The 22,323-nt window shown below is 39.2% G+C and overlaps 1 protein-coding gene across 5 annotated transcripts in view; it reads left to right on the forward strand.

Annotated features, from left to right (window-relative positions):
• The window catches only part of RAB3GAP2 (RAB3 GTPase activating non-catalytic protein subunit 2), a 70,972-nt gene that overhangs the window by 18,169 nt on the left and 30,480 nt on the right, over positions 1 to 22,323 (forward strand). For 2 of the 5 annotated variants that reach the window (XM_077813741.1, XM_077813743.1), the window contains 13 exons: positions 1,612 to 1,679; positions 6,350 to 6,482; positions 7,934 to 8,015; positions 11,524 to 11,571; positions 11,714 to 11,789; positions 11,939 to 12,040; positions 13,264 to 13,363; positions 15,769 to 15,867; positions 16,978 to 17,126; positions 18,403 to 18,482; positions 18,586 to 18,675; positions 19,565 to 19,704; positions 21,744 to 21,960. In XM_077813741.1, the coding sequence (XP_077669867.1) occupies positions 1,612 to 1,679; positions 6,350 to 6,482; positions 7,934 to 8,015; positions 11,524 to 11,571; positions 11,714 to 11,789; positions 11,939 to 12,040; positions 13,264 to 13,363; positions 15,769 to 15,867; positions 16,978 to 17,126; positions 18,403 to 18,482; positions 18,586 to 18,675; positions 19,565 to 19,704; positions 21,744 to 21,960 (1,384 nt within the window). Of the gene's footprint in view, positions 1 to 1,611; positions 1,680 to 6,349; positions 6,487 to 7,933; positions 8,016 to 11,523; positions 11,572 to 11,713; positions 11,790 to 11,938; positions 12,041 to 13,263; positions 13,364 to 15,768; positions 15,868 to 16,977; positions 17,127 to 18,402; positions 18,483 to 18,585; positions 18,676 to 19,564; positions 19,705 to 21,743; positions 21,961 to 22,323 lie in introns of those variants that run through there. The other 3 variants (XM_077813742.1, XM_077813744.1, XM_077813745.1) reach the window with 2 other exon arrangements.

Here is a 22,323-nt window from a genome sequence, read left to right on the forward strand (position 1 = left end):
TTGAGGTGATCTCTTCTGGAGTATGTAAGGTTCAGGAGAGATGGTTTCTCAGTTTTTCTGAGGTCCTTCTGCGGAGCTTCTGCAGGTCCTTCAGCACATTTGGAGTTGTATGAGTGGTCAGAGGGTTATAGATGGTGAATCCTCTGGGGATGGTGTTTGTTTCTTCCATCTGCGTAGGCAGTGGATGTTGCTGTTTAGTCTGGGTTCCTTCTTCATGTTGTGAAGTCTCCATTTTAAACGGCAAAATGTGATATTTTCCATTGTTTTCTGCAGTGTTGGTCCCAGGATATGAGGAGGAAAAACCCTCCCACTGATCTCACATGCCTATTGGTCACATATCACCCCACCCTGGAGCCCGTACGGGGGTATCATCAAACAATTACAACCCATACTTGGTGGCGACCAAATCCTGAAATAAATCTTTCCTGAACCCCCCCTTCTGGCCTTTAAAAAGCTCCCCAGTCTTGCCAAACTCATAATTGGAAGCAAGCTCCCCACGGACCAGGACACCAAAGCAGCACCAGAATAACAGATACAAAACCTAGACATATCTCTATTGTATGACGATCTGTGTTCTCCACAACACACCTTTCAAGATCCATGAGTCCTACACATACCTATCCCAACATGTGATGTACCTTGTCCAGTTCACCAAATGCCCCAATAACAACTATGTGAATGAAAACAGACAATCACTATGCTCTGAAATGAATTCAGACAGAAAAATTATAAAAGAAAAACACACTTTTCACAAAGCTCTCTGTCCATATTTGATCTCAGTCCTCATCCTCTAAGGAAGCCTGTGAACTTAAATTCATAATTCTTCTGGACCCTAAAAATCATGGACTTAGGAGAGACACTGGTTTTATGGCTCATAACAAAAATTCATAATGCACCTTACTGCCTGCTACCCTTAATTGCCCCCTTCATTCTAAGTAGTCTCCTACAGCATGCCTGAGCTCTTTACGTTTCACAATCTATCCCACCTTATATTTAGCTGGGACACTCTGGTTACCTTCTCCAGACCTGAGGAAGAGCTCTATGTTGTTTGAAAACTTGTCCTTTCCACCAACAGAAGTTGGTCCAATAAAAGATATTACCACTTGTAATTTTTGTCAGCTTCAGGTTGTTTTACAGAAATTAGCAGACTACTCTTCACAATACGTTGGTGTTGCTCCTCATATGGCACATGTGGAAGCTGAGAAAAAATGAAGTTGCTTTGTCTATTATTTTTATTGCCATAGCAGCAAGAGGCCCCATTGAGGGATTGATTTACTTGCTCAGAATTATAGGTGGAGTGAGTCTGAACTGGGATTTAGATTCTGATGTTCTCTGCTCCCAATCCTGTGCCTAGACCACATCTTTATCTTGTATTTAGAAATTATACTTATGAAGTGTTAAAAATAAGTATAAATATCACTTTCATGAAAAATACAGCATGCTGCATCTTATGTTTCAGGATGCATGTGTTGATTGCCTTTATTCTTAGCTGTACCAAGCAGATATAGGTCTGATATAAACTGTGATGCATAGGGGGAAAATGTCCTTCATAATTAATTATTTCCTTCTCGATGCTGTAGTTTCATGATTTTTTTATCTTTTTGTTTAAAGTAGATAAATCACCAAACTGGGAAGATGATGGCTGGGGAGCCTGGGATGAAGCAGAAACACAAGAACCTGTAAGTCTATATGTATTCACTTTTATCACTAAGATTTGTCTTCTCTCAAAGAATCTTTTCTGTTGGTTTAATTTGTTGAGTAGTTTTCATGTGGCCAAGATAGCACTTGACTAATGACACTGTAAATGGCGCTATTTGTCCATAATTTTCTTTAACTGAGTTTTTAAGTTAATTATACATTACTCACTGTGATAGTGACATGCACCCTTAGGTATTTGGCTCTCGTGTGCCCACAAGTACTTCTGTTGCACTGCTCTGGGGGAAAATTGCAGATGTCTCTTTGCCCTAGACCTGTATGTAGACTGAAAGTTCCAGGTTAACCTTTCTCTGCCTCCCTTGAGAGAACAGACGAACAATCCATTTTAGAGGGTGAGATACTAGGGCCATGTCTACACTTACCAGAGATCGACGCTTCTGCGATTGATGCAGTAGGTGTCAATTTAGCAGGTCTAGTGAAGACCAGCTAAATCAACCGCAGAGTGCTCTCCAGTCAACTCTGGTACTCCACCGGAACGAGAGGAGTAAGGTAAGTCAACGAGAGTATCTTTTGTTTGGTTTGTTTGATAGTTGGTTTATGGAAGATAATTTGCCACTTTTGGTTCACTCCTGCATGGGAGGCATCCACACCTGGGGGCTGCAGCTTCATCAGCTAGTTCAGTTATTACGGAGGGTTATCTAGAGGGAAGCAGAGCAGACAAAGACTTCAGGGTAGGTCAGCTCCTAGAAGAACTCTGGAGCTGGGAGGGGATGGATGTTGCTGAGTAGGCAATGAAATGCCAGTGAAACCTAGGAAGGGGAAATGAACAGAGGGCAGTGGGAGAGGAAAGGAGCAGAGCTGGTCAGAGATGACTTGATGGGGTACATTACCATTCTCTTCCTCCCTGCTGTCCTCCTTGAAATGTTCTTCCTCTCTCCACTCACCAACTTGCCCTCATGGCCTCATTGCTCTGCTGGTAGCTTCCACTCAAATCCTACCTAGCCCTCCATGATAAATGGGGGGCTGCTTACTCCAACATTAACTCTCCTTCTGTGGGCTCATCCCTCTGCCCCCATAACTTCTTATTGGCTCACCAGCTTTGCCAGGGTCTTGATTTTCCTCATAAAGCAGGGGGAGTGAGGGTGTAATCAGGTATCAGATTGTCTCTTCAGCTGTTGCAGATCACACCTGTAGCTATTGGGCCCCAACCTCCAGGTAGTATCTCATATTTGGATATATCTACACTGCAAAATAAAACCACAGCACCGAGTCTCAGAGCCTGGGTCAGTTGACCCTCCCCACCCACTGGGTTTCAAAGCCTGGGCTCCAACCCAAGCACGAATGTCTATACTGCTGTTTTTCACCCCACAGCACAAACCCCACGAGCATGAGTCAGTTGACCTGGGCTCTGAGACTCAGTGCTGTGGGTTTTTATTTGCAGTGAAAGAAACCCCTGTGTCATGCAGCTGCTGCCAGGGAGCAGCACTATCTAGGGGCAAAAGAGGGAAAGATTAAAAAAAACACTTTCCAAAGGGTGGGTGGGTGTGTGTGTGTGTTTCTAAAGAGGGAGGGAGGGAAAACAGGAAACAACTTCCAACCCTAAAATTAGAATTCTCTTCTTCTGTTGTCCAGGGCTTGAATTTGAAAAGTTCTTTGGGATTAAAAATAGCCTTAACCACACTAATTATCTTTGGCTTTCTGTACAAAGGGTTTATTTTACACATGATAAACTTTCCTTGTTATTCAAACTGTGCTTTGTTCTAAGAGGAAGAATTAGTCAAAGTTCTTTCTTGGGTGTATTAAAAAGCTTTGTGGCCGTCTTGCAAGGGCTTGAAAAATGGCTGCAACTTGCTACTATTTAGTCAGTCTAGTGGGGGGTGTAAAGTAGAATACCTGGATAGATAGACTGGGCCCTAATTCTGCAACTAACTACAGGTGGCTCCTTATTGAAATTGATGACTCTTTGTAGCTGGACCCCTGCATGTGTCTGCAATGTAAGTTGCAAGATCAGAGCCTTATTCTATAGTTCTAGAAATTGCTTTCTTACTGGAGCAATGAATCTGTTTCTCTTGTCTCATCAAGGACAAGGATAATCAGGTTGATGATGGGCAGCAAAGGGAGAAACCTCTTTCTCATCTTCAATTCCTTTTGTTCCACATTCTTCCTCGGTATAGATAAGTGTTAGAGGGCTTGCAGGTGTGCATATACAATACAGATCAAACAGGTAATTGATGGATAGGTACATATTTTGTATAAGTATACAGAGGAAGTGAAGTCATTCATATTTGTCAGCCTGTCCACTGTTACTCCCTAAACTGTAGAGGAATTTACTAGCACCATTACAGTATATGGGGACATATGCAATGACATTGATACATGGAAGCGTCAGATAATTGACATTTTACAACTGGCTAGGTGCAGAGGCTAGCCATCAGTAGGATGTGTAAGTTACTGCAGTCTACCATCTGCTGGACTGGCAAAGAATAAAGAGAGACAAAAAACTCCTACTGAAGTTGAAATCATAGGGATTTAGCGTGAAAAGTTGCGTGGCACTCACGGCTGTAGAATTAAATTACTTTTCTTATATTCCTATTCGCCATTTATACAATACAGAGATTTTGTAAATTATCTCCATTCTTGTTGTCATTTAAATCATTTAACAAAAGTACCTATCTTCTGGTCACGTGAGTCTGTATTTGAGGATATCTGGGTTTTTTTTCTGAAAATTTTGAAATAATTCTGTTTTCCACTGGTTACATTAGAAATTAATAAAAACACAAATGTATTCTGGGAGATCTGAACATCCTAGGTAGATGTAAATACAGTGAGTGTGTGTGATTAAAAGAAATTGAACAAGTCTTAACATCTAAAGACTAATATTACAAAAATTGGGGAAAAGTATGAGATCTCATTCTAGACTGGTCTTAATTTGACTGGGCTGGCTAACTTGAGGTGCTGGGGAACCTTTTCAAACAAATGTAAAACTCGATGCATTCAAAACATATGTTTCAACTGCTCAAAAGTATACGAATGAGTACTGGTACAGTGTGCGCACTCTTGTTAACACTGATTTTTTGGCAGGTGAGCAGTTTGTATGTAGCTTTTTGCATATCTGTATATTGCTATTTGCATTCCATCTCTTTGTTCTTCTAAACCACTTCCTTCCCAGCAGTTCCAAAAATATTATGTAGAAACAGTAACTGATTTTAAGCTTAAGTTGGTAGAACAGTATATTTGTCTACACGGGAGTCCTAGGTCAAAAACTCAGTTTTAGGTAGAGACTGGGTGGAGCAGAGTGTATATTTGAACTGTCTTGCTTCTGTGAGGCAGGATGCAGAAGGAATTCATAGTAATCAGTGATAGCATTGTAACTGGAGGATCGTACGCTTAATTTCTTCTGCAGGTCAAGCTCAATGTACATACCCAAGGCTCCATGTATTCCTTTGTTTGCCCCCACCCAACTCTTTGTATTCCATCCTCCCATCACCACCTGTTTCAGGGGCTCCCTGCAACCCCTCCCCTACCCTCTCTCATGCTAGGGATTCTGTGTATGCCATCATTCTCCCCTGATGCAACAGGCTCTTTCTATTCCCCCATTCTCTCTTCCCATGCCAGCGCTGCTGTGTGCTCCCCTTTCTCTATACCATTCTTGTTTTCTTTATTTTTCATGGTGTCAACATTTTAAAACTGTATTGGGAGTGTGGGCACAGCTAAAATCCCCCTCCCCCACCCCCGATAACTTTGACAAAAACAAAACAATTTTAATCTCAATTTTTCACAGAAAATTTTGATTTGCACCAGAAATTTGAAAACTGAAAAATGTTGTCCAGAAACCAAAGACATTTGTTTTGCGGGCATTTTATTTTTCAATAAAACAAAACAAAACAAAATTTTCCTCTGAAAACACACACTTTTTATGGAAAACTTTTAGTTGAAAACCTAGTTTTCTGTTAAAAACAGGTTGGATGGAAATTTTTTTTGACTAGGCCTAATTCCCAGTTCTTACTGCCATTGCTGTGTGAAGCAGTACCGTGTAACTACGTTTCCTACTTTTTGCAGGGTTGTGATTTGGGAGCTGTTCTTCCACGATAACATTTTTGGGTACATGTGTGGGACACTTTTTGGTGTTTCTCACATTTGAGTTTGGTTTCTGAAGCCCCATAATCTGTAAAGGCACAGGGAGAGCAGGATTGTTGAGTGCAATAACCTGAATTTAGTTCTTTGTAAGTAAATATATTTTCCAAACAGTGGCGTTACCTTGGGGCAACTCCTTTCATGTTGAAAACTGACCACTTTATCCTCTCTCTCTCCCCCTCTCCCTCTCCCTCTTCCCCTCCCACTCCCTTCCTCCCTCCTGGTTTCTAGTCCATGATAGTACTTTAACTCTCATTCCATGTCTGTTAGGGTCCTTAATTGTCTTTGGTGAGAGACATGGCTTTGAGAATCCAAATAGCCAACTAATTCTCCTTCATGTGCTATTTTGTTAATATGCTAAAAGAATTATTGTAAAGTAGATAAACCTGACTTGTGCTGTTCTGCAAGTTTATACCATAATTAAACTGGTATCTGGGCATTGAGTACTAGATTAGTTTTGAGAGAGAGCAAGTAAGGCATATGTGTGGTTTTAAAAACAAACAAACCAACAAACACCTTTGAAAATCATTGCCTACACTAACTAAAACTGTGCATACAGGAAGAAGAAGAAGAAGAAGAATCTGCTTGCAAGACACAGACAAGTTACTGGCTTCAAGACTGTGTGTTATCCTTATCACCAGCAAATGATCTGATGGTAATAGCTCGTGAGCAGAAAGCTGTTTTTTTAGTGCGTAAGTATGTAATGCACATTTTTTACTTATGGCCCAGTACTTAAATTAGTGAACAATTGCAGTTCTTATCATAAATCCCTATTTTCAGGGATTTTAGTATGGTGGACTATTTTGTGTAATACATGTGATGTATTAACTAGGCACAAGCAGATATGGCAAATCTGAAGTTTCAGCCTTCTCTCAGGTCCTTTGTTTTTTGTAGGTCTGAGTCATTTTAACAGGCATAATTTGATAATATATACACCATAACTATCTTATCTCCTGTAGTTTTGCTTGCAGGTGTTACAATTAATTATGCTTTCTGGACAAAATCTCTGGGCTGTATTAATTTTATGTTTATGTTTAGTGTTAATTTTTGTGTTTTCTTCTGTTTAATTTTTCCCAGAGAAAAAGCTTTAGCTAAACTGACCTGAACTCTTGGTGGTGTTTTTATAGGCTTTTTACTTTGACTTAAAAACTATATCCATGCAGCAGAATGTGTCATGGCCAGTATGGTGGGATAATAACTTGTAACTAAATGCTGCAGAAACTGAGATTTCTGAAAATTGGAATGATTGCATTTTCTTAAAGTCATCAGCCCATATTTGTTGTTCCCCGCAGAATCATGCATGTCAAAAATTGATTAGCTACTAGTTTCACATAGTTAATGGAAGGACAGAAATGCACGATGCCTGTAAGAACACCTTCCAGCTAATTGAAGTTTAACAGAGCTCCTACTGGTTCATGCATAAGGAAGTTATCCTTTGGCTCACCTGGTGGATAGATAGCTGCTGCCTCTGAACTGTTGGGTGGCATTTGTTCTAATTTGTCAGTTTTTAGGTGGCATATAGATAGCACATGATGTACTGTATTGTATCTAGTGCTGTGATTTTTACTCTTGGCTAACTCTGTTTGGAAAATGTTTCTATTTGTAGAAACAATTAAGTCTGTTGTGATTTCCAGTGTTACTATGAAGTGACTAAAGGAATTATGAAAATCAAATGTTTAGAACTAGTTAGATTTGCCCACTTTGCTCTGTGTTAACTCAAACTCTAGGGTTTTCATTTCATTGTGGATAACCATACCAGGTAATAGTGTTTTGTACTTTCATTGCACTTTTCATCTGACGAGTTCACTGTTTGAAGTGAGCCTTATGGCTCCAATAAAATAGGTTGATGTTTTCATTTAAGAAAATATAAATTAGTCAACTGAGGAGCATGGAGAGGGGTGACATGATGTGCAAAAGGTCTCACTAAGTGGTAGAAGTGAGAAAAGAATCCATAAGTTGTGTTTCCCAGTCCCCTCCTCAGATCAGTAGAACATACTCCCTTCCTATGGTAAGAGGTTTTTTTTAAACTGGTTACTGACCTAAACGTGTTATATTGAGGAATATTAGGAATGGAACTATGTTGTTTTTGCAAATTACCTTTTAACGTCTTATTCTTTATGGACAATGCCTTTTTTAATGTCAGCAAAATGGAAATACAGCGACAAGGGGAAGGAGGAAATGCAATATGCTGTTGGTTGGAGTGGCTCTCTGAACGTTGAAGAAGGGTAGGTATTGAATTCTTAATTTATCTGATTAAAATGTCACTATTACTAATTAGTTCTTTGCTCTTTTTATCTTAAATGTGCTTTACAAATAGTTTGGAGAGAGGAAACTGACTAAATGATTTTAATCACCATTGGTTGTTTATACATTCCAACTTTAAGAATTCTGGGCTGGAGTAAGTTACGTGGCTAAAAATAGTGCCCAAATGCAAAAGCCACTTCTTGTTTTTGGGAGTGAGATTCCAGGGTGTGATTATATGCAAATTACTGGGTGTACATATAATTATAATAAAAATATTTGTTCAAAGATCTGGACTGTCACAAAACTGTCGTAATTCCTTAACCTAGCAAGAAAATAAAACTGAACATCTACTGAGTAGAACTGAATTTTTCTTCGGGGTGTGGGAGAAACTTTTTTATTCTGATGTGCTGGGGCTGCAGACAGAAGTAGTCTGTAAGGATCCCCTCCCCATTTTCATACCATCACACCAATACTTAAATACTTCAAGTCACAGGCATAGAGCATCACTCATATGATGTAAAGCCCTTCTTCCCCCAAGATGCTGTGGACATGTTGCATTTGTTGTCCTCCTACTTCTGATCTTGAAGGTCCATGGTAAGTGGCCTGAGTGCCAAAGCTACTTTTGAAAATGAGATTTGGGCTCCTAAGTTACTTTGGTGTGTTTTGAAAATTTTACTTCAAGCCTAGCTTTTGGATTTGACTTCCAATTATATCTTGGCTTTGATTTCAATTAGTCATCCTAACCAAAGTAGCCAGAGAGAATACAGAATTTCTTAATGCGTTCTCTTCTGCTGCCAAGAAATATTTCAGTTGCCCCTTTTCATCACATCGTTAAGGTATTTCAGTAGACCATCTTAGGTTTACCTTCTTGAGTTGCTCTTTCCCCCTCAGTGCTCTTTCCAACACCTGCAGCTGTGTGTCACAGTAACAGTATGTGCAGTATGATGGTTAAACAGGGAGCTGGAGATGTTGATTTATCAAACCATGTGAAATTTTGGGTAGGAACCACGAACCTTGTTTAAAAACTCGCTACTACCATGCATCTGAGCTGAGTTATCTTTGATAAATATCACAATATGCATCTGGCTTTTCTTTGTTTCCTTCCACTATTCAAATAACATGGCCTGTTTCACAGAGGCTATTCCTTTTTACATTAGTAGAATCCCTTTCAGTATGTTAGTCCCTTGAGGGAGATATTTCTTTAGATGAGGTGTGATCACTAACTTTACTGCTCCAGTTAAGGGTTTGCAGGTGTTTCAAATAGGAGAGACTCCAAATTCTATAGCAGTGTAACCTAACCCTCTTATTGTAGCTACACATAGTGCTTAAAGACTGATTTCCCACCCCTCACCCCCCACCCCCAATATTTTCCTCAACTGGCAATCCTCTCTGTTCACTAAGCTTTGCTTTTACATATGTGGTTTCACTCAATTCCTTAATCTTATAAAATTTAATTCATTTAAACTGGTGTCAAACTTGTATTTAGAATATCTTCAGCTTTTTTTAATTGCCAGCCTTAGTCACTTTCTGTTCTTGTGGGAATAGAGCTGATGTGTTATGCCTGCAGAAACTTGTTTCAGATGGAATTTACACTTTGAATGTTATTGGAAATGTCACCTAGGGCTGATACGCTATCTGTTTCATAGAACCTTTTCACTTGTATTAAATGTTTCCATAATAAATTTAAAGCTTTATTTAATGGTGGAAATAAAATCTGTGTCCATATATTGGAAAATGAGTAACCAAAGTGTGTGTTTCTTGCCGTCTCTGATTTCTGTTTGTCTCAAGGAAACCTTGACTGTTGTCTGCTTTCTCCCGCCCAAATTGTGTGTGCATATCTTGAAAAACGCTCTTCTGTTTGTGGTGCTCATTATTCTTATACAGTAAATGCTTTCTAATTACACTTTTTGGGGAGACCCATTGCAGCCTAAGGAATTTTTGCAAGTTACTAAATGAACAAACATCATGAAAACAGAGTTCTGCATCAGAGTGTACTTTCTTATTTTGTTTTGGACAACTGTAGTTTAGTTTTAATAATTTGATTCTACTTAGTATATTACTAAAAGTACCCTAATAATTTTGCAAACAAAGTGAAGCCTTTGCCTCTCTAGAGCACTGTACTGTTAAATCTTCGCTAAGGAGCGAGGTGAAACCCAATGACTCTTTGTCAGATGGATCAGGCCTATGATGATCAAGGTGAAAATTAGCAAGGTTCTCCCATATTTACTTTTCATTTAATCCCTATCAACTTTAGCAGCAGAGATCCTATGTGTTTTTATAATTGTATATTTCTCTTGAACATTTTTTTTACTTATTACTTATTATTCTTTATAGAGTATTTCATTTGTTCTTTAAAATGGAAAATGTGGTATATGAGCACAGCAGCTTGCTATTTTATTCTGCATCTTTTTGTCCGATAGTCAAATTACTTTTCAAAACCTGTTTTGTATATCCTCTATCTGCTTTTCTCAAAAATCCATTTATTCGTATTCGGAACCCTTGTCATAGCACTCACAATCATTTTAGATATAATCATGTAATTTCTGGATCCTAAATCCAGATTAGTTGATTGCTTACTATGAAAACTATATTAAAACAGTTCTGTGCAACTTCCTCAACTGTGACAGTTCAGATCCTAGCTCTCATTTGTCTCTAAAATCTTTATGATCCTTAACCTATTTTTAGTGGTCAGTTGAAAACTAAAGATAACATGTCCTTGCCTTCAATTTTCAGTAAACAGCGTCAGATTTCTTATTTGTTGTTCAAGCTTATTTGAGCAATCATAGATGGATTTCCTGCATTCTGCACTTAATGGATTGGTCTGCCTTTTCTGCAGTGTACATCATTGTTACCTTGACTGCAAAGTGACTTGTTAGTCTTTGCCTTTTAGTAGTGATGTACAGAAAGCATTTACTGCATTAGTTTATAGCCTCTTTTTTCCTTTCAAATTTCAACCCTATTGCCTTTTTTTTTACTATGACTCTTGTCTAGCATAAAATAGAACTCATTTTCAAACTTCTAAAACAGTTTCTGTTTCTGTTCCTGTGGTGGTCTATATTTCTAATATGTTTTTTACATGCATTGTTGTTCTATCTGCACCAATAGTATGTTAATCTTACCTGTGGACTGCTACATAGCATAAATAATACATAATTTTGAAAAAAAAACAGAAATTAGAATTTTTTTCTTCAGGATCTTTGAATAGAAATTACAGTATACATGATTTATAAAAAGGCCCAGCAACTCTCTTTTAACTCACAATATGAATTGTGTATAATTTTACAAATATGGTTGTATTAGTATTTTGCATAATATTTTACCTCATTATGTAATCATTTTTGAGTCTTAATACATTTTTAAAAATATATTTAAGTTATTAAAATATATTAATAAGACTGGCAAGATCTGATGGGTCGTATAGAACTATTGTGGTATGTAATTTTAAACTGGTTGGCATGAATGCTTCATATTTTTATTTTCTGTTTCCAGTGAATGTGTAAGTAGTGCATTGTGCATTCCACTGGCAAGCCAAAAGAGGTAAGAATAGACTTTTTAGCAATTCAAGCTTCTGCCTTCAGATAAATGCATGCTAATCCTTTTAAAGTCAATGGAATTTGTGTATATTTGAGAGCAAAATTAGTTTTTTCCCCTTAATTTGTTTTGTTTTTTTATGGGACAGGAGCTCCACAGGCCGTCCTGACTGGACCTGCATCGTGGTAGGTTTTACCTCTGGCTACGTCCGTTTCTACACAGAGGTGAGTCTTCTTTCAAAGTTCAGTTGCAAAGTAATGATGTATTGCTGTAACTTGTAAACTTTTATTTCTGTAGAGCATACTGCAAGCCTTTCCTAAGCAAAGGTGAATTAGTGAATAAATATTCATGTTAATTATTCTTTCTTTCTTAGACTGGAGTCCTACTTCTTGCACAGCTCTTAAATGAAGATCCTGTCCTGCAGCTTAAATGCAGAACCTATGAGGTTCCAAGACATCCTGGAGTCACTGAACAGGTGGTGTAGCAGGCTATTTCAAAAGTAAAATAGTATTGTTTCAGTATGTCGCATGTTTCTTTCCTACGTGAATCCACTAGTATGTATTTTATAGTTTTTGACAGGTGGAAGATTGACCTGAGCAAGAGATTAGGGATATGTCATTGTAGAAGAATCCTCAAACCAGCTAAGTCATAAAGACATAGACAGGAAAGCAGTATTTCTTTCCACTTATTTTTGAGGCGTATGTTTAGTCCCAAAGCTGAGAGAGACATTGAATTACTGTATCACTTATGTAAAAGAGGGCTTCATTTGTTGCCTGTGTTTTTCTTTTATGTGTGCAAAATATAGTAGTAGTATGCTTGTGGATTTTCAAGGGGAACATGCAGCTTGGCAGGTTCCAAGAATTGCACGGTGCTCTAGCAGATGCCTTAATATTCTTTTATCTCTCAGTAAGGTTACTCTGGAGACAGCTGAAAAGTTAAAAAAAACAAACAAAAAAAAAAACAAAAAAAACCTCCGAAGAAAAAAGTTACGACTATTTTGGAGGCAGTCGTAGGAATCTGCATTCTATTATGCCGTTTGCTGTACAGGGATCTTTGTAGAACTTTGTTCAACTTTGTGGAAAAGCCCACCATTCTGCAACATGAAAAAAACTAGGAAGTATTAGAAAGTTTATCTTTATACAAGTGTTCTTCTGTGATGACAGTTTAGCATGATGTGGGCCCAATTTTGACATATGGAGGTTTTAACAAGACATCTAAATCTTGCAGATGGACATTTGGGTATATAAAATGGACCCAGGTGCCAATTTAGACCCTACTATAGATATTGGATTTGAGTCATAAATCCTTTGATATTTGCACTCTAGATAGACCCATACCAAGGCGACCTTTACGAGTTGCAACAACTTGTATGTTCTCTGCTTAAACCCTTAAAATATAAATAGATGAGGGGCATGAAGTTCAGTGAAAGCAGACAAAATGTAGACTGTAAATACAGAACTGCATCTGTATTTGAATAATTGTTAATTGTATGCTGAGATGTTGGATAGTTCTTTAAACTTTTCTTTGTTGCTGCATGATATTCCATTGTGCAGAGTCTGTTAGAAATGAACTGTTCAGACAAAACACTTGTTACCTTGTATTATTTACAAAGCTTTTTCCTTCAGAGAGGAGAAGTGCTAAGTTGACATAATGATGGTGAAAGTGATTGTCTCCTTTACCTCATTGTTTTTAATAAAGAATGAAGAACTGAGTATCCTGTATCCAGCAGCAGTTGTGACAATTGATGGTTTCAGCCTCTTTCAGTCCCTTCGTGCTTGTCGTAATCAGGTAGCAAGAGGTACGTCTCTGATAGAAGCTGTCTATTGCTGTGACCTACAGTAGTACTTGTACAGGCAGTCCTCGACTTTACGACGTTCGACTTACGATGTTTCTGAATTGACACCCTGATTCGACTTACGACAATTGGTTTTGAATTTACAGCGCTCAGTCCTGCAATGGAGTGGATTGCGGTTCTGAGTTACGATGTTTCGACTTGTGACACAATTTTCAGGAACCGATTGTGTCATAAGTCCGAGGACTGCCTGTACTTACAGAAGTCTGTTTGTTACATTGTATGTTAATACAAAATCATTGAAAATTCATGTTAATTGTATCAGACTGGAGTTGAAGCCAATATGGTTTGTCAGTTTTATACAGCTTATAGTTATGTGAAGGAAAATATTTTTGAGAAATGCACTTCCTCAGAACACAGCTTGCTTGAGGATGTTGACTGGAGAAGATTTGACTTGCTAGTACGCAGCCATCTTAGATGCACCTTATCAATGTCTAGAGGGGTCAGCACAGTGATCACTTAGTGATTTTTGTTTTAGTTGAGTGTTTTTCTTTTTATGAAAGGTTTTGAAAAGTACTGCTGTCATAACAGTGATTCTGCTGTGGGCAGATGCTCTTCATATTTTAATGGTTGATATCCTTACACTTTTAAGGGTATGTCTTCACTACCCGCTGGATCGGCGGGCAGCGATCGATCCAGCGGGGATTGATTTATCGAGTCTAGTCTAGATGCGATAAATCGACCCCCGAGCGCTCGCCCGTCGACTCCTATACTCCAGCACCTCAAGAGGCACAAGCAGAGTTGACGGGGGAGCAGCAGCAGTCAACTCTGTGGTGGAGACACCACGGTAAGTCGATCTAAGTACATCGACTTCAGCTATGTTATGCATGTAGCTGAACTTGCGTAACTTAGATCGATTTCCCCCCCCCAGTGTAGATCAGGGCTAAGATATGAAAAATCCTGAGGGCTGTTTTAGCTCTTTCTGTGAAGGAAAAATGCGTACTCTTTTTCAATCTTTTTGACAACCTGCCCTGCTGCTTACCTTGATTTCTTTTCTTATATCCTTGGGATGCTGGCTAATCCAAGTGTGCTGCGCCTTGGGAACTGGTCAGTTTCCTGGGGTTAAGGAGAACCATCAAGTAATGGTGTGCTGGGTGAAGGGAGGGTTTCTCACTGCTGGGAGATGGGCTTAATCAAAAGCTTGCACTGAGTCCTGATTTTGCCTCTTACTGTGCTCCAACTCTCTGTTGCCTGTTCTCAATCTCTGCCAGGAACCAGTGACACGGAATGGGCACATTGTTAGGCCAGGAATAGAGAGGAACCCTAATGGAGCTGCCAGCATGGTAGCATCAGGAATTGTGGGGCCAACAGCACTATTAGGTTAAGGCTGACACTGTGCAGGGAGAGGGCTGATTCCTCTGGGGCCCAGGAGAGGAGAGTATTTCCATGCAGGGCAAGGAAGAGTGAAGGCTCCCATCCCCTCAGCTAAGAACCAAGAGAGTCATTGAACAAGGTCAGGTGCCAATTCAGTCAGTCGCCCTAATGGCCCCACAGACACCCCTTGAGACCTTTGTGCAGAACTACACTGAGGACGAGTGTTCCTTTTTATACTGTGTCCCACCTGCCAAGGCATAGACCCTAACTCTAGCTATAGCCACTCCTACCACCAAAGCATAGCCTTACTATTACTGTCTGAGGAATTATCACTCGTCACAAATGAGAGCAATTAGAACTAGCTGCACTTTAATGCTTGCAATAAAAGCACTCCGGTATCTTTCACGTGCTAATCCCTTGCATATGCGTTGTCCTAAGTTTGCAGACAGGTTGAGATGGGAGCATTGCTAGCAACTCAAGTATAATAAAGCATACTGTCGCATATCCTGTGAATGTGGATCTTTGTAGGACCTGCTTACTTATGTTTGGCACAAGATTGTCTCCCGTAATGACACTCACTACCAGGAGAAGGACCAATATTCTGGAACTGATACAGAAACCATTTATTCAACCATAAATAACTGATAAGATAAATTATCTCCATTAATTTATTTTGGACTTTACAAATATAGCTGGATGTTGTGAACAAAATTTTGCTCCCTAAATTTTATTAAGTGTCTTAATTTCAGCAAAATGGAAAAAATGGTCATATTCTAATTTTGCACAGCATGTCCTTTAATGTATTGTACAAAAAAGTCTGACAATGCTTCTATGAAAACCTATAGGTAAAGTTATCGTATGTAATGTCTTATTAATCACAATACAAAATGATTTTCCACTGGCATTTCCCTCAGTGTTCACTGTGTTGTAACTGATTATATAAAGCATTGTACCATGAGCTGACATGATACAATATTTAAGATGACATGAACTAATAGCTTTTTACTTATGTCTCATTTTTTATAACAAATTGGCAGCCGCAGCATCAGGCAATGAGAACATACAACCCCCACCATTAGCCTATAAGAAGTGGGGTTTGCAGGATGTGGACACCATAGTTGACCATGCCAGTGTGGGTAAGCATTACCATTTATCTTCAGACATTCAACTGGATGAGACCTCTTTTGTCAATGCTGTCAGACTAAGGGATTACCGTGCATGTTGGAGTATTGCTCTATGGTAACATTTGGATGGAAACGCATAGAGCTTAGCAGAAGAAGGTTAAAGGATGAGTTTAAGAGCATCAGAAGGCTTTGATTCTCCCATTAGAAGGAATGAGGAAATAGTGGCTGTGTATAGTCTCTGTTCTTCCTCTCTCTTTTGGAAGGGGGCAGCCTAATACTTAGTTTGAGTGAGACTGGGTCAGACTCCTATGTGGTGGATTAAAGGACTGTCTGGCAGGAAGGATAAAGACCTTGCCTGCAGCAGAGGGAGCAGGAAACTTAAAGGTTCAGATGACTTATTTCCAGAGGTGACATAGCAGGCCTCTCTTCTCTTTCCACACTATGGCTTTCTGGGGATATGAGGATGTTTGCTTGTCCCCAGGCCTCCATCACAGACAGGCAGATAGTTGAGGGAGGCAGACCAGGCCCCCTCTATTTGTCTTTGGAGAAAGGAAGGAGAGATGGGCTGTGAGTGCCTGTGAGGAAGAAGGGCATGTGGGTATCTGGTGACATGTATGCCAGGTGGGACACATGGGGTGTATTATGCTGTTCCGGTTAGCCAAGTAACTTGTCAAATGCTGCCCTCTTTGATATTTGAGCTTCCTTCCCCTGCTGTTGTCATGGGGACAGGTCTCACTCCTCTGATCAGGAAGAGGAAATGGTCCCCATCATCACACTCCCCCTTGAAAACAAAAAATAAAAACGGAAACTTTTAAAATGAAAACAAATCACAAGTAGGTTTTTTTGTTGCATCTACTGGGTTTGTTTGGAATAAAAATGGTCAGTTGATTCCAAATCTTGGTATGTGGCTTTCTTACTAAACTGTATAATCAGTTTTAGATATCCAATAATACAGCTATATATAGTGTGCAAGAACCAGATGTCAGTGAAGTTGGGGCTTGTATTTTTCTAGAGTTTTGACTGTTCGGCCAGGGATGCATGAGTAGACTTAGAATTGAAGAGCCTGAAATGCCCATTTGTATTGAGTTTACATGAATTTAAGTATTTTTTTTTCTGTATTAGGTATCATGACTCTGTCTCCTTTTGATCAAATGAAGACTGCCTCCAATATAGGTGGTTATAATGCAGCTATAAAGAATAGTCCACCTACTATGTCTCAGTACATTACTGTAGGCTCCAGTCCTTTCACTGGTTTCTTTTATGCCCTGGAGGTATGTATATATTATGAAATGGGCATGATAAAAGAATTAGTTTGTCCCAAGTGGCAAATGAGAGAATTAATATCCTTTTCTTTTCCATATATAAAAAAAGGCTATTTTTGAAGAATACTTCATTTACCCCAGTTTGTACAGGTTTTTTTCCTTCAGTCTTCAGAATTTACCTGTAATTGGGAAAAATCCCTTTGGGTTGGAATGGTTTCTTTGTGAAATGTGCCCCAGGCTCCTGCCATCCAAGACTTTAACTTTTTAAAAACCTTAAATAAAAAAAAAATAAATTCAATATAGAAACATTTTTTTTAATATTAATTTTGTTAGTTGAGACTTTGTCTTCCACTAGCTACTCTTTTCTGGTTAAGGAAATAAGCTTAAAATAAGTTTTAGATCACATGTCATAATCCAATTTTCAAATTCTTTTGGATTCTGGAGGCACTTGGCCTTTGACCCTGTTATATGGAGGCACTGGGAGTGTTCTGTAGCCTGAAGTCCTCTTGCCCCAGTTTGTGTTTTGCTTTATTTGTAACTATTGTAATAGAGAATTAAAATGATTTTGCTTGCCATGACCCTTTCACAAAAATATTTATGTACTCTTTATGTATTGGTAAAAAAGCATGGCTATATTTATGTTCCTGTTTACCTTCTGTATATTTGAACATACAAGACAGAGTGTAATATCTTTATCTAGGTCAACAAGGTAACAAAACCAAAGCAATATCAGAATGTTGTGCAGCTAAGTTTTTGCAAAACATGTGTGAGAAAATGTACTTATTTTGGTGTCAATAAGGAACCCCCATACCACAGAACCAACTAGCTCTCCATGAAGCATCATAGACTGTAGTTTTTAGCCTCTGCTGTAGCACCACATACTGCTAAGCGACCAGAGGTTCTCAGCGGGCCTCTGAAACAGCAAGCTGGGACTTGGAGATGTGGAATAACATCCTATTAGGGACACTGAATTGAGATCTTGCTGGACCTCTAGCTCCTTTCCTAGTACCGGGCCTATGAGGCCTGCATAGCTGAGATCATCTGTAGTTTTTCTACCTGACTGAGAAACTATCACTTGCTTGTATTGAAAATTAATGTGGATGATGTCAAATTTGGCAACATCTCTTTCAAGACTTTAGCTGCAGTGCATTTTTTTTTTCCCCTCATTGCTGGAGTTAGTCAGTGTTTAGTGTGTTTCAGCACTTGAGTTCTCATTATGTAGTGATAAGAGAAATTAAGGAATTATCTTGTTGCTTTCTAAGAATGCTTTTATTTTTTCCTTCAGGGTAGCACGCAGCCACTGTTGTCTCACGTTGCATTAGCAGTCGCTAGTAAACTGACTTCAGCATTCTTTAATGCTGCCAGGTAATGAAATGCAAAATAAAGTTTTGTTTTGATTTAGTTTTAACTTGCGTGTCTTAAGTTGTGCAGTCATTGGCATTCTGCTGATCACTTTTTCTGTTGCAAGTGGCTGGCTTGGTTGGAAGAGTAAACATGAAGAAGAGGCTGTCCAAAAGCAGAAACCAAAAGTTGAACCTGCTACCCCTTTAGCTGTGAGGCAAGTTTGACACCTACTCCTCAATTCCTCCGAAGCTCTGTTCCTTGATTGTCTTGAATAGTTTTTGAAAGTGGTAATCTTGTGCTGGGATTTTTTTAAATGTGAGTTTGGTTTCAATTGATTTAATTTATAAATGGAATTAATTTAATGATCTCTACTTAGCTCTCAGCACGCATTTGTTCTCCTCCTCCCTCCAAAACAAAAGAGAACAAAACCCGCCTAGTTTAGCAGCAGGAGAATTACTGTTGAGTAGGTTAAGTGACTCAACAGAGTGGCATGAGCAATCTTGTAAATACTCTCATGGTACAAAATGCTTTGCATGCAAGGATGTAAAAGTTCCTTACAATAACTTACAGGCATCCTAATTTTACTGTTAGGGAAACAGGAGCACAGAGAGGGTGTGACTTGCCTAGTGGTTCAGAAAAAGACAGTGGCAAATTGAGAAATTAAATCCAGTTCTCCTGATTCCTAGCCTCTGCCCTAAACACTAAGGCCATGCTGTGTCTCCAGGTATGCCCGGCTCTGGTCAGCAATAGAAAAGAATCAACAAGATTACCTGTCGCAGAGACTCTTTGCATGCCAAGGCACTAGGGACATTAAACATACTTAGCCTGCTCTCTGAACTTTTACGGGACCTTTCATGTTTTATCAGTTTATAATATGATTATAGTATGACTTCCATGAAATTGCAAGGTCTCTAAGTAAATACAAGCACAACATTTTTAATAGCAAAATGCTCCTTCTGTTTTTGTTAACAAAAACAAATCACCCATCCTTTTGGCATCCTAGAAAAAAGTATTTCTCTAATCCTGCAAAAGGTACTGTTCATAATTCTAAAGTAATTAACATAGTGTCTTTTGATATTCGTTAACTGAGTGTTTGATTTCAGGTTTGGACTTCCAGATTCCCGGCGCCATGGTGAAAGCATATGTCTGTCTCCATGTAACACTTTGGCAGCAGTAACTGATGACTTTGGAAGAGTTCTTTTACTGGATGTTACACGAGGACTTGCCATTCGCATGTGGAAAGGTACATGTTGGTATATATCAATACAGCAATTAGTTTGCTTGGAAATGGTGTGGCTGTTCAATTTGGCTTAGAATTCTGAGTACTTTGGCCTTTATCATGGCACTTATTGTTCTAATCTCTCAAACAGATTTAATATAAATTCAAGGGTGGCAGAATTATAGAACTGGACCTTAAAATATTATTGATGGGATCTACAGTAAGGATTTAATCAACAGCCTCCGATACTGAGGCTGAATTTCCCTTTCTAGACCTTACAACAGCATGCAGCAGCTGATCCAGTCATTCTCTTGAAGAGTTTTGAGCTCATTTATTCAAGATTTGTGCAGCTCTAGTTTCTTCTCAGTTGAGAGACGAAGCAACAGCATTTGGTTCCCCTACCTTAGGCATCACAAAAAGGCAGAGAAAATCACTCGGAAGGGCAGACAGTTCCACATGCGTACTGCTTTGTTGGGTCAGTTGGCATCTCTTGCTGGCTGTTCCAAGAGAGCACGATCAGTTTCATCTCTCTGCCACAGCTTTTCTGTGGGAAAGAGGAGATGCAGACGTTGTCATCTCCAAGACTCCAACAGCAAGCACAGCCAATATTGCAACCCCCGGATAGGACTTGTAGAAGAACCTTTTTTTGTAAAAACAAAAACAAAAAACAAAACGAACAAACAAAAACCCTTCTTTCTGGACCCGGTTTCTGTGAAGCTACAAATATCTGTAGCAGCACTCTGTCCTCCCACTGCCCTCACAGTGCAAACACGAGTTTGGAAGATCCTTAGAGCACTAGTTACTTCAGAGGCAGTAAACTGTATTCCATATATGTCACTTCTCCCTTTCCCACTCAAGCTTACTTTGGCCCAGAGATACTGGCTTTCCTGAATTAAGTCTACAGGGAAAGCACGGTGGAGTCTCATTTCTTTCCAGACAGCCGTTGTAATTGGCTCAATGCTGTGGAGAGGTCTAAGAAGGGAAACCAAAACAGGAGTCAGTCAGGAATGACAGAAATCAAATTTGCAAGCAAACATTCTCATATTCTTGTTGATGCACTGAGCACAAGTACGTGGGCTATGTACAGGAAACTCCACTAGAACTCAGGAACCTTTATTTGCACATTTCCCCCAGGCTGCTTAGCTTCTGTTTCAGCTACTGTAGCATAATGGTTGGAGTCTCCTTGTATCTCCTGTGCATTCCTCTCCCCTAGAGTTGGGGTTTCTCTGGTGCTTCTCTATTAGTTCAGATATACACACTCACCATTTTTCTCTTGTGTTACTGATCTTTCATGTTACTTTAACACCTTTCCATGATCAAGTTTTTTTTGTTTGTTTGTTTTTGTTTGTTTCTTTACTATCTTTATTTTTTCAGTTGAATAAGCATTTACTAAACCAACAGTTTGGTCTGCCAGGTTTCCCAGCATTTACAGCAAGTTGCTTAAACCTGTTTATTAATAAAGTGTGATGTGAGCCATACGTGCTCAAGCTCGCTCTCTCTCTCTCCCCCTCTCCAAGTCCTTTTAGTTGTAAACTGCTAACAAATGTTTAACAACTGAATGTTTTGCATGCATTTCCTAGTGAGGTAAGGAGATAGTAAACTGAAATCATACTTTACTTTTCTCTTCACTTATTCCACAAACACTTTAGAAAGCTCACAATTACATTTTATTTCAGTTTTAAAACTTGTTTTGTGTGCTAATTGTAATGTGGCTTGGGAGGGTTTGTTGATGTCACTTGTGTATGCTGAATCCCACGTACTATCCTGGTGACTTGATCTGGGAAGGCATCCCTTTTTCTGTGTCAGAAGAGCTTGGTTGGGGGGAGAAAGAGCAATTGGCCCAATCAGTGTGTTAGGGAAGTAAATGTGAGTAACGCTATTTAGGCTGGGTAAGGGTGCTTATATTACTGTTAAATAGCATTTAGGTGGTCACAATAAAATTTTTGGGGAGGGCACAATAACCTTCCACCCAACACTTATATAAACCTTGTTCCAGGCAGGCAATTTTCAGTTGTGTGTGTTTGTGTAAACTAGTTGACTAATTCCTGTCCTTTCTTACAAAGGATATCGTGATGCACAAATTGGTTGGATTCAGACTGTGGAAGACCTTCATGAAAGAGAAGCTGAAAAAATGGTTTTTTCTCCTTTTGGAAGTACTCGAAGTCCAAGTAGAGTGGCTCAATTTCTTGTGATCTATGCTCCAAGAAGAGGAATCCTGGAAGTGTGGAGCACTCAGCAAGGACCCCGGGTTGGTGCCTTTAATGTGGGGAAACACTGTAGGTAAGAAATGCTTAGCATCTTGACATGATGACAAGTACGCTGTGCTAGTGGGATAAATAAGTGTGTAATAGACATATCCCTGCCTCTCAGGCAGTCTTCTTCCAGTGCCCACAGTGATGAGTGCTAGTAGACTGGTTTTGAATTGCTGACGATGCCTTTGATCCTTGCTTGAATGCAGCGCACAGTGCTCTTATTTATGAACAAATATGTTTCCTTTTCCCTCTCCACTGCTAACACCCCTGCTAATCTTTACTGGCATAGATCACTAATTAGATATTCTGAAGTTTTTCATTAGTTGTGCTGGGTCCTGGCTACATGAAATTCTTCCTTGTGTCTTATACAAAAAATGCATGTTGGTAATTT

The sequence above is a fragment of the Eretmochelys imbricata genome, chromosome 3, assembly GCF_965152235.1.
Source record: "Eretmochelys imbricata isolate rEreImb1 chromosome 3, rEreImb1.hap1, whole genome shotgun sequence".
NCBI lineage: Eukaryota > Metazoa > Chordata > Testudines > Cheloniidae > Eretmochelys > Eretmochelys imbricata.